We start from the raw sequence: 12,224 nt of genomic DNA, 5'->3' as shown, positions 1-12,224 counted from the left end.
AGAGGCTGGTCCCAAAGCAGCATCCGGTGCAGGAGGCTGGGACCCAGCCCGGATCTCTGGGGCTCTGCTTGGAGGGTGCGGCTGAGACGGGCAGCGGCTCTGCCGGCCTCCCCACACGGTGACAAGAGGGTGGTGGCTCTGGGGCAGAGGGGCTGTCTGCCAGGGGAGGCTCTGGGCGAGCTGGAGAGGGGCCCCCCTTCCTTGCAACAGGCTGGGATTGTGCCTGTGGGAGGAGCGTAGCCTGGGGACGGATGGTGCTTGTGCTGTGACCCCCCCGCTCCTATGCCCCCCTCCTCCATCCCTCTGCCTCTCCTCCGCTGACGAGTTCCCCTGGCTGCTTCCGCCCCCCTCGCTGCCAAGCGCTGGTTTCTCCCCAGAACTGGCGTGCAAGCTGTGCCTGGGCTCTGGGCTCGCCGCGAGCGGCTGCCTGTTCCCAACCTGGGCTGCTGTGTCCACTGCCAAGAGTGATGGGGCCAAGCTGTGGGGCCCCTGGGAATGCCCTGGGGCAGGGCGCTGCATCAGCTGCAGCTCAGCCTCCCCTGGGTTAGGGGTCCAGCAGCTGGGGGGAGGTGCAGTCCGGCCCCCTCTTCTCCTACAGGAAGGGGTGAATGGAAGCTGTCCTCCCCTGGCATTATGGGCACATGAGCAGGGCAGTGTCTGTCCCCTTCCCCCCAGCCCCCCAGTGTGAGCAGCTTTCCCTGGACGCTGAGTGTTTGGGCGGCTGCCCAGGAGAGATTCAGGTGCCGTCCAGCTGATTAGCAGAGCACCCCCAGCCAGCAGCCTGTGTGTCTATTGGTGGTGCATATCCGTACGCGCCTTGGTGCATGTAACAAAATTTATTCTGCCCCAGAAGGAACAAATCAGCGGGGACTCTGGCTGTGTGTGCAGGCTGAGGGATGTTTTAGGGCTCCAGGTCCCATGGCAGTGGGGGCCAGCTTGGCCCACATACAGTTGCGGTTTTGCCAGCCCCAGAGCTATGCGCTCTGTGTCTCGAGCTGAGGCCCCGAACGTTGGCCTCTCTGCTTGGCCGGGGGAGCATAAGCCCTGGAAAACAGAGACGCAAGCCAAGGACACTGGGGCACTGGAGATCAGGGGCATTGCCCTGTTGCGATGGGGAGGGCGCTAGCGAGGGAGGGGTCTGCTCTGGTGAAGCCACACACTGGGCTGCCTCGAGACTTCCCCTCAAGCAAGGCCAAGCCCTCTCCCCACACTCAGAGACCCCTGTGGGTGGCTGGGCGCGGGGGTGGGGATACACCCCACTCTTCCCAGCTCCCCCCGCCCCTGGAGCTGTCACCGGCAGCAAGTGCTGAGATCAGAGCTGCTGCAGTCCCAGCTGTGTGTCCTGGTGGGATTTCCCAGGCTCATTAGTAGACCTTCCAGGCAGCACCATGTGTGACGAGGGGAGGGGCAGCCATCTGGGCCTGTGTCTGGGAGCCCCACACCCCCTCCAGCTCTCACAGACAGGGTCTCTTCCCCCGCCAAAGCCAAGTGCCACCCAGAGCCCTGCAGCCACGCCAGCCATTGGCATGCTGGGAGTGTGCCCGGTGGCAGGGCAACAGAGGGGTGCCCCCAGAAACAGGCCAGGGCAGCCCAAAGGCTGTGGCTCAGCCCCTGCCCCAACGCCCCAGTGCAGGGGAGACCAGTGGGCCTCTGGGCTGGGCGTGGAGGAGAGAGGGCTGGGGCTGGGGGGCTCTGGGCTCTGCCCCACTCACTGCAGGGAAGGAGGTTTTCGGGCATATGATGGGCACATGGGGCTGGCCAGGGATCGGGGGGCGGGGGCAGCCTGTGGGACCCTCTCCGGGGAGGCTGGCTGGGGCAGCACGGCTATTCTGGCAGCCGCAGACCCATCCTTCCCACCCCACTCTGCCCCCGGGGCTCTGGGCAGCTCCCTCTTTCCAGCCTCTGAGCCCGGATCCAGTGGGGAACCTCCCCTCCCCCCGACTTCAGCACCTCTCTCCTCCCAAGCAGGCCATGGACCCCTCCACGTCTCCCTCCGTCCCGCTCGTGATCGGCTGCGCTGTCTCCTGCATGGCCCTGCTCACCCTGCTGGTGATCTACGCCACCTTCTGGAGGTAGGTCGGCCCCAGCTCTGCACCCCCCTTCTCCCTCTTTGGGCAAATCACAGGCAGTCCTCTGGCTCCATAGAGACAAACAGCGGAGGGCGACCAAACTCATTAGGGGGCTGGAGCACACGACCTGTGAAGAAAGGTTGAGGGAATTGGGACTGTTCAGTCTGCAGAAGAGAAGACTGAGGGGGGACTTGATAACAGCCTTCAACTTACTGGTCTGATTAGCTGGTCTGATTCTATGACTAGTCCGGTGGTTCCCAGCCTTTTCGCTAGACCCACTTTGTCAGCTGTCTTTGCCTGCGAAAGCTGATGCGCCGAAACATCTGGCTATAAGGTGCCACAGGACTTTTCGTTGTGTTTGTGGATACAGACTAACACGCCCACCCCTCTGATACGTCCCAACCTTTTCACCAGTGCGGCCCCCCCAGGCATCCCCCAAACCGTTCGCGGACCCCCATCCAAGCCAATGCTAGCTGCTACGCACGCTCCATTAAATGAAAAAGGAAGCGGCCGCGGAGATTTTTGGACAGCGATGAATAACGTTCTTGGCAGATGGTTAATTTAAAAACAATTGAGCGTAACGTTGCCATTTATTTAACACTTATTTTCTTGGATCATTTTTATTTCTTTTATATTTTCATGGATCCCCTGCAATGCCCTCGTGGACACCCGGTGGTCCACAGATCCCAGGTGCGAGTCACTGGGCTGGGACACAAGCTTTCCTGGGTAAAACCCGCCACCTCAATGAATGGAGGGGAAAGAGAGACACTCAGGGGTGTACAGAGTGGCGGGAAGGCGGGGAGGGTGACCTGTCTCTGGTAGGACCAGTGCATGGAGCAAATGAACTCGGAAGTGGCCTGTTTGAGCGTCAGGCAAAGGTGGGGACTGGGCAGAAACAGAGCAAAGCCAGGGTGTGTGCCAGTGTCCTCCGGCAGGGCCGTGGGCAGCTGGCGGGTGCCGGGCTGTGCAGGCGGAGAGGGTCCTTTTGGCAGGAAAGCTGGAGGGGAAGGAGAGAAGCATGGGGCAGCTGGGGAGCGTGCGGAGAGCGGAGGGAGGAGGAAATGGCGAGTGGGGAGACAAGCGCTCGCCCAGCCCAGCCGCCGCGTGATTGAATGTATTGTTCCAGGAAAAGAACAAAGCTCTTAGCTCATTAAAGACAAGGGTGGGCCTGGCCGTGCCCTGCTGGAGCTGCTATTTTGGTGCTGCTGCCTGCGCGTGGCACTGACGAGGGAGGGGGTGCTATGCCAGGCCTGATCCCGCCTGGCTTGCATGAGAGGAGTCCTGGTGCCACTCCCAATTTACGCCCACAGGAGGGACAGCAGAATCAGGCCCTGCTTTGCAGCTAAGGCATGGGAAGGCCTGAGATCCCCTTCCTGGAGTCGACAGCGATGGGAGGGAGGGTCAGAGGGCGGTTACTGGACGGTGGTGCCTAAAAACCATAGACAGCGCTTAGGGGCTGTACAGGCCCGAGGCTCCCTTCCACACACTCCCACCCCACTAGGGTTGCAAAGGGACCGGGGTGGTGCATACGGAAGTGCGTGCGGCTATGTCTGTCGGTGGTGGGGCGGAAGAGACAGGGTGAAGGTTTAGCAGCAGATGCCTGGCCTGGAGATCTGTGAGGCTCGCTGCTCTGTCCTGGGAGTGACAGGAAAAGCGCTCGACTCCTCTGCAACAGGAGGCCAAGAGGAGCTAGTTTCCCCACCTTGTGCCGGACCGTTCACCTGTGGGACTCTTTGCCACTGGCGCTGGCATTCTTGTCCATAAGTTAAGGAAATATGGATTGGATCTTTGGACTATAAGATGGATAGGAAGCTGGCTTGATGGTCGGGCCCAACGGGTAGTGGTCAATGGCTCAATATCTGGATGGCGGTCTGTTTCAAGCGGAGTGCCGCAAGGCTTGGTTCTGGGGCCGGTGTTATTCAACATCTTTATTAAAGACCTGGATGAGGGACTGGGCTGCACCCTCAGCAAGTTTGCGGATGACACCAAACTAGGGGGAGTGGCGGATCTGTTGGAGGGTAGAGAGAGAATCCAGAGGGGCCTGGATAAATTGGAGAACTGGGCCAAAAGAAATCTGATGCGGTTCAATAAGGAGAAGGGTAGAGTCCTGCACCTGGGGCGGAAGAATCCCAAGCATTGTTACAGGCTGGGGACCAACTGGCTCAGCAGCAGTACGTTGGAAAGGGACCTAGGGGTTATGGTGGATGAAAGTTTGGATATGAGTTAACAGTGTGCCCTTGTAGCCAAGAAAGCTAACAGCATACTCGGGTGCATTAGGAGGAGCATTTCGAGCAGATCAAGAGAAGCAGTTATTCCTCTTTATTCGGCACTGGTGAGACCACATCTGGAGTATTGTGTCCAGTTTTGGGCCCCACAGTATAAAAAGGATGTGGATTTGCTGGAGCAGGTTCAGCGAAGGGCAACAAAAATGATTAAGGGTCTGGAGCACAAAACCTATGAGGAGAGGCTGAGGGATTTGGGCTTGTTTAGATTACAGAAGAGAAGACTGAGGGGTGATTTAATAGCAGCCTTCAACTTCCTGAAGGGGAGCTCTAAAAAGGAGGGTGAGAAACTGTTCTCAGTGGTGTCAGATGGCAGAACAAGGAGTAATGGTCAGAAGTTGAAGAGGGAGAGGTGTAGGTTAGATATTAGGAAAAACTTCTTCACCAGGCGGTGGTGAAGCATTGGAATGCGTTGCCTAGAGAGGTGGTGGATTCTCCATCCCTCGAGGTTTTTAAGTCCCGGCTGGAACAGGTCCTGGCTGGGATGACTTAGTGGGGGTTGATCTTGCTTGAAGCAGGGGGCTGGACTGGGTGACCTCCTGAGGTCCCTTCCAGCCCTGGAATTCTGTGAGTCAAGAATGTTTTTACATCTCAGTTCAGGGAGATTGTACAGGCTGCTTCCCTGCGTTGCGTGTGGGCCGTGGGGATGGGCACCCTCCCATGGCTGCCACGTCACATTCCAGAAGCAGCTGTGGTTCTGCCAGAGGTGAAGCAGGGCCTATATCCCTCATGGGTACATCTGCACTCCACAGCGACGGTGTGATTGTAGCAGGGCCCGGTGTACCCGTGTTAGCCAGGCGAGTAACTAGAGCACCAACCCACCAGGGACCCTGGCTACCAGCTTGATTAAAGGAGGCACAGGTCTGCTACCTGAACTGCAGTCACACTTTCATTTTGCAGCAGAAAGAGAAGCTCACAGGGATGCTGTAAGGCCTAGGGAGGTCATGCTGGCATAGCATGTTGTCTTCCCGAGGAAGGGAGGGGGCAGGGAGGTGGAACTGCAGGTGGTTCATCCCAGCGTTGCTATTGGCTATGTGGATGAGGTAGCCCCTGGAGTCGTACCCTAGGATAAAATAAACTCTCCATCCTCATGCTTCAGGGCACAACCTGAGCCCCAGCAGGGGGTCAGGAAGGAATTTTCTGCCCGCTAACACAGTCCACTCACTATGGTCCCCGTTGGCCGCTGTTGGAGACAAGCTACCACCACGACCAGGCCATCAGTTGTAGTCTGTTGTGTCATAGCAGCTCCTGCATTCTGCACCTTGGGTCGAGAAACAAGGCCGGGGTGTTCGCCAGGGACCTGGCCCCTGGATCCCTTCAGCCTGTCTCCCTCTGCCTTCTCTGCAGGTTCATCAAGTCGGAGCGCTCCATCATCCTGCTGAACTTCTGTGTCTCCATCCTGGCTTCCAATGTGCTAATCCTGGTGGGCCAGTCCCATATGCTCAGTAAGGTTAGAGTCCAGCCTAGGGCTTCCTGGGCTCCTGTCTCCACTGCAGCTGCCCGGGGGCATTGCTTGGCTGGGCGCCTAGTGAGGACAAGCTGTGTTCCTGAAGAGGGGCGTGCAGAGTGCTAGAGAGGCACCTGACAGACATTTCCCTGCCGCGTTACAGCCAGAGAGCTGATTGGAGCGGCAGGATGTGGCCTTTCCCTCGCTGCGTCCTCCTGTTTTGGCTGAGCAGTTCCCTGGACTCAATTGCTTTGCAGTGTTGCTGTGCGCTGCTGTGCTCCACCCCAGAGGTGGCTGCATTTCTGTGCTGACGGAAATCTCTCCTGTACCCATATAGCCAGTGAAGTGCTCTGGGATCCCCTGGGCTCTAGGTACAGCTCTCTCTGCTGTCGTGGGACACAGAGGATGCACTCACTTGCTTGGCCACCCCAGGTGAATCCGCATTGGTGAATTCATGGATATAACTATTGAGAAAATGGCAGAGGCCCCAAATTTCTGACACAGGCTGGGCCCCTTGATTTCCAGTCCCAGGCCTGTCTCGGTTTCCCTGGCCTGCTCAGCGCAGGGCTTGCGTTCGGTCACTCCGGGGGCCTTTCTCCTGGGACCAGCTCCATCTCTGTCTCCCCTTGGCCCTTTCCCCATCGCCACAGGCAGCAGTGGGTTCCTTGTGAACATTCAGGCTCCTGTCCCTGGGGGAGCTCACTGAGCAGGCCCTGGGAACACGACCACCCACCTCTCCTGAGACCTGTCGCAGCCTCCTGTGCCTTCCCAGAGCTCTCCAGCCGCAGGCACGGGCCTGGCTCGCACCCTCTTACCCCTCACCAGTCACTTGCCCAGGCTGTCTCTGCGCTACCTGCCCTACAGCAAGGAGGCTCCCGGCAGCATGGCCCAGCTGCCATCCCAGCATTCCCTTCTCCCTGCCCTGCCGGGTCCAGGCAGCTCAGCGCCCTCCAGGACGCCCATGAGCAGCAGCCTCCTGCACCCGCCGGGTCACCTCAGGGCAGCGACTCTTGGTGTTCTGGAGACAGGGCCCTTTGCGGGCTGGTCCCACACCAGCAGGCTCCGGCGCGAGGCAGGGGAGTGACAGAGATGGGAGGACGGGGCCACCAGGCAGTAGTGCTAGAGAACATTGTGAAGTGGGGAGCCAATACCCAGAATGCCACAGCAAACCTAAGGGCAGCCAGGCCCTCGTAGGATGGTTTCGTGGCGGGAGCTCCTGGTCTGAGGAGCTGCTACAGATACCAGTGCATGTTGCAGCAGGGTGGGGGCGGGTGACTGTCCCCCACGCAGGGTCCTGCACTGCCACGGGGCTGTGCGTCCATCGACAGCCTCCCCGTGCCCTGGGCTAATCTCCCTGAAACGAAAGCTCCAGCTGGACCAGCGGAGAGCGATGCATCTGGAGTTTCCTTACCGACCCTCTGCAAGAGGGCAAAACACTTCTGTTATCCTGCCCTCCTCCTGCTCCCTGCACAGATGCAAGCAGATTTCTCCCATCAGCTGAGTCTGAAACTCAGGGTGCTTGGCTGGAGAGCTATAAAACCCCAGACAAAAGCCTTAAAGTTTCAGCCTAGTTCTTGTCACCCTAATTACTAGAGTCCTGCACAGATACAACATTGGCAGTTGCACAAAGGACCTGTGGGGAGGCGTGAATTTGCAGGGTTCGCGATGCAAAGCGGGTGTTTGCATCTGCAGCTGCAAAACTGCTCTGCAGAGAGCTGCATCCAGGGCTGCGGGTACAGAGCAGACAGCTGCAGATTTGCAGGGCTCTGCTAATTAATATCTCCCTCCTGGCTGGTGATTTACACAATCTCAGAGACTCAGAAATCAGCCCCGGGGCTGTTATTTTCGGTGGAATTGATTCAGGTTGTTTGTGACTCACAAGCTTTCTTACAGTTGAGTCCCAGCTTGAACCATGCTCCCACGAGCCAGACTGAGTCGTGCTGCGCAGTTTCCAGCGTTCGGCACAGGATCCTCGCCTGGAGCTGGCGTCTGGTCAGCCAGCATCATACCTGTTACCTGCATTCCCTGGAAGCGGAGTGTTTGGCAGCCGCCCAGGAGAGATTCAGCTGCCACCCAGCCGATTAACAGGGCGCCTACAGCCGGCGGCCTGGCTCTGTGGGTGGTGCACACCTCCACGTGCTTTGGTGCACATAAAATTTATTCCACACATGGGTGGAAAAATGAGAGGGAACACTGCCTCTTGCCAGGCTCTGCGTCAGGCTCCCCGCTGGCTTATGCTGCTCCTTCCTGTTGGGTTCAGAGAGTATCCAGCCCAAGGTTAACAGTGGCAGGGAGTGCTGGACCCTGAGAAGCACCAAGTGACTGGCGTCTCTGTCTCTCCTCACAGGGCGTGTGCACCATGACGGCCGCCTTCCTGCATTTCTTCTTCCTCTCGTCCTTCTGCTGGGTGCTGACCGAGGCCTGGCAGTCCTACCTGGCTGTGATCGGCCGGATCCGGACGCGCCTGGTCAGGAAACGCTTCCTGTGCCTGGGCTGGGGTAAGATGCCTCACTCGCCGTCCCCCACCAGCTGTGGGTCCCCCTCGGGAAAGGGGCGGAGTCTAACGGCCAGGGTGGAGGGAAGCACCTGGTACGCTCAGACTCTGTCTCTGGGTGAGCGGTATCACCGTCCCGTCACAGGTGGGGAAACTGAGGCACTGAGCGGGGAAGTGGCTCGCCCAAGGCCATGCAGCTAATCAGAGGCAGAGCTGGGGCTGGCCGCCTGGCGTCCTCCCTCCAGGGATGACTGGACTGTGTTCCTTCCCCACTGAGGGGATAACTGCACTCTACACCCAGGAGTTAATCACCCCATCCAGTCTTGAATGCCCAATGAACAAGCCGTGTCCAAGCAATTTGGGCTGCCTCTGGATGTTCCTGCGGGCGGGGAGGCAGTCCAGAGCAGCACCCTGGTCCGGACCTGGATCCACACTGGTACCAGGTTCTAAACTGGGGCGTGACTCGGACCTAATTCTAGCAGCATCCTCTTCTGTGCTGCACCATGCACACAGCTGCCCGGCCCCGGCCCCCGAGCCGCGACTCTCCCTGGGGCAGAGTGAACCCGGAGGTGCTGTGGGCTGCCGGGCTCTTGCGCGTCTAGCTGTGCTAGTGCTGGGCCGCACAGAGCTGCTGGGTGTTTTCGGGCCCCCGCGGGTGCCTCAGAGACAGACCCACCGCACGTGCTGACCCTGCTCGCGCCTGCTGGTTTGGGTGTGTAGTCAGGTAGGGGCCGGGGCGTTTCTTCCCCCATGCTCTGCTGCCAGCGACTCGTGCTACTCCGTTGTTCGCCACGGGGTGGGATGCTGCACAGCTGTCCATGGGGAAGCTATGGAGGGGGCTCCCCATTGGTGTGCGGGGAGCAGGTGGGTGCTGAGCCCCCCTACAGCTCCTGGCCATTGTCTCCTCTCCCCGTAGGTTTGCCGGCCCTGGTGGTTGCGGTCTCCGTCGGCTTCACACGGACCAAAGGCTACGGCACAGCGAGCTAGTGAGTGTTGCAGTGAAGCTGGGGGGCGTACAAGGGGCTCTGCGCTGGGAAGGACACAGCCCTGGCTGCGGCACAGGCAGGGTGCCCCGGGTCAGGGTGGGGAGCAGAGTGTGGATGGGGTGGGGTAATTCCGTCTGCCTGTCCCCCTCTCTGCAGCTGCTGGCTCTCCCTGGAAGGCGGGCTGCTCTATGCCTTCGTGGGCCCTGCTGCTGTCATCGTGCTGGTAGGTGTGAGCGACAGCCTTGGCTGAAGAGCCGAGTCTTGTCTCTCTGTCTCTCCCCACTTGGGCTCTGACACCTCTGGCCCCTTGGCCCCTACGACCCTGTTTCTCCTCCCCCAGGGTCCCGTTCAGCGCACCCTCTAATTTTTTCCATCCATGTGCAGAATACAATTTGTTACGTGCACCGAGGTGTGAGCGGATGTGCACCACCCATAGAAACACAGGCTGCCGGCTGCAGGCGCTCTGCTAATCAGCTGGGTGATAATTGACTCTCTTGGGCAGCTGCCCAAGCGCTCAGCTTACAGGGAACCCTGGCCCCATTCCCCGCCCAGCCCCAGCTGTGGCGTTCTCCTCGCAGCCTCTCTCGACTCTCCCATGCTCCCCACACAGCCCGGTCCCTCCCTGCCCCTGGGGTGGGGTGGAGCATGTGGGGGACGCTGCCCAGCTCTGCATCCCCCGTGTGGGGTCACCACCCTGCAGCGCCGTCGCTCTCCCTCTCTCCCAACCAGGTCAATATGCTCATTGGGATCATTGTCTTCAACAAGCTCATGTCTCGCGACGGCATTTCAGATAAGTCCAAAAAGCAGCGAGCCGGGTAAGTACCCCGGAGCTGCTGCTCTCTCTCCTTTGGCGGCCCAGGGGCAGTCAGAGGAGCTGGGGCACTGCCAGGCAGTCCGTGTCCCTGTTGTGTTGAGGAGCCAAAGGTCGGGGGGTTAAGAGCCCCCTGGGCTGTGTCACTGCACCTGGGCTCGGCTGCAGCTGCTCACAAGTGAAGTGAAGTCTGCCCAGTGCTCAGCAGGATTCCTTCTCGGCTGGCAAAGCAGGGAGTGGAGAATGGATTTCCAAGAGGTGCCCTTTGCCCCTTGGCCCCAATGATGTGCCATCCCCACCTGGCAGATAATCCCCCCCACATCCAGAAAGACACCCCCAGAAGGTGAAACACGTCCCAGCCGCCTAGCAGCACCCCAGCAGGCTTAGCCAGCAGCTGGGGAAATACCAGGGCCAGGGGAGACTGGCACAGAGCTGACAGCAGCAGGTGGGCTGTTTGTGCCAATTGCTACCCTGAGTGCCCCGGTCCCTGCCCCTGTTCCCAGCAGGGCAGCTGGCTGAGCCTCTCCGTGGGAACGGGCATTGTCTGAGAGCTGTGCTGGGCTGGGGGGAGCAGGAGCGCTGGGGGGCTGCCGTTCAGACAGGGAACGGGGAGCCCACCGCAGAGCCCCTTGGTGAGAGCTGCCAGCCCCACGCTAGTCACTAACCACCCAGCCTGCCGGCCTGCAACTAATCGTCTCTCTCTCTCTCTCTCTCTGTTTCTCCCATTTGCTTTGTCTGTGTCCGTCCGTCCCCTCCCGCCTGGCCCGCTGCCTCCCGCCCCCTGGCCCGCGGCTCTCCTGGGGGGTGGGGCCCACAGCTGGAAGCAGCCCGCCTGCGGCCGCCTGCTGCTGAAATGCACCAAATGCGGCGTGGTGTCCAGCACGGCCCTGACCTCCGCCACGGCCGGCGGCGCCATGTTAGTCTCTGCCTCCTCTCTGCTCGCGCGCTCGCTCGCTCGCTCTCGCGCACAGCAGTCCCCGGGACCTGCCCGCGCAGGACGCTTGGCTGGCCAGCTGGGGGCTTTGCCTGTGCGGCTGCTGCTCCCTGCTTTGCCTGTGCGTTGGGGCTCGGGCTGCCTCACTTCTGCATGCTCCCTGCTGCTCATCAGAAAACGTGCCACCTAGGGCCGGGCCGGGGGGCTCATTCCCCACCCCTCTCCCCACTGGGGGTGAGAACCAGGGAGCGCTGGCTCTGTAGCCGTTAGCAGCCGTGGTGTCCCCCCCGACGGGCTCCCTGAGTGTTTGCTATGTGGAGACCTCGCAGGGCATCCCAGGGGCGGGCTCCCGGCCCAGGGGATGGGGGGGGAGCAGGATCTGTGGGGAGAAGAGCAGCTGGGGAGTGGGGACTGGGCAGCCGGTGTGGGAAGACAGCAGAGAGGAGCTGAATCCCCGGGGGCCTGACTCTGCCCGGGTGCCCTCCTGGTTGCAGGGAGCCTGTGGCCCACGTGGTGATGGGAGATGGGGAGTTGGGCCGGGCGCCGTCTCTGGGGCTCAGCAGGGCTGGCAGTGCCCTACAGAGCCGCTGCCCCCTCTGCCCGTCCCGTCCCTGGGGGCTGAACCTGTGGAGTTTGGGGGGGCCCAGTCCATGGCCACGTGGTTTCTGGCACTGGAACCCGCCCGGGTGATGCTGCCTCCTTCCTTGGCAGTCCCAGCAGGAAGGTGGCTGAGGGCATGTCCCCCGGGGGCCTGGCTCCCCTCTGGGGCAGGGCAGCGTGCAGGGAGCCAGGGAAGCTGACTCTAGTCCCGGCCTGGGCTCTGCGGGTGGCGGGCTGGCTCTGGCCGTGCCTGTGGGAGAACCCAGCCACTGACGATCTCGGCGCAGGGCTCCTGGCAGTGGCAGCTGGAGACGCGGGGGGGGCGGGGGGGGGCACAGCCATGCTGGACCTACCTCACGTTGCTGGGGAAATCCCCCCGAAGCAGTTTGGAGAATCCTCCTCCTTTAAAGCCCCAAGTACTTGTGCTTGTTTGGAGAATGCAGGAAGGGGGGATTCAGGCTACGCCACCCCCCTGCCAAACACCTCCCTGAGTGTCCCGCACTGCCCCATGCACCAGGCACCCCCAGCCTCACTGCACGCACCCTGCCCCTTCCTCACCCCACCCCCTGGCCCCCTTGCAGCCTTTGAGGAGAGGCCTGGA

The 12,224-nt window shown here is 60.8% G+C and overlaps 1 protein-coding gene across 1 annotated transcript in view; it reads left to right on the top strand.

Annotated features, from left to right (window-relative positions):
• Positions 1-12,224, top strand: part of ADGRB2 (adhesion G protein-coupled receptor B2) — a 70,918-nt gene that overhangs the window by 47,824 nt on the left and 10,870 nt on the right. The window contains exons 18-23 of the mRNA XM_074976124.1: positions 1,969-2,072; positions 5,699-5,801; positions 8,146-8,296; positions 9,209-9,278; positions 9,435-9,501; positions 10,008-10,093. Of these exons, the coding sequence (XP_074832225.1) occupies positions 1,969-2,072; positions 5,699-5,801; positions 8,146-8,296; positions 9,209-9,278; positions 9,435-9,501; positions 10,008-10,093 (581 nt within the window). The remainder of the gene's footprint in view (positions 1-1,968; positions 2,073-5,698; positions 5,802-8,145; positions 8,297-9,208; positions 9,279-9,434; positions 9,502-10,007; positions 10,094-12,224) is intronic.

This window comes from Carettochelys insculpta, chromosome 24 (assembly GCF_033958435.1).
Source record: "Carettochelys insculpta isolate YL-2023 chromosome 24, ASM3395843v1, whole genome shotgun sequence".
NCBI classification, from domain to species: domain Eukaryota; kingdom Metazoa; phylum Chordata; order Testudines; family Carettochelyidae; genus Carettochelys; species Carettochelys insculpta.
Note: the sequence above shows the minus strand (reverse complement) of the source record. Positions and strands in the feature narration are given on the sequence as shown.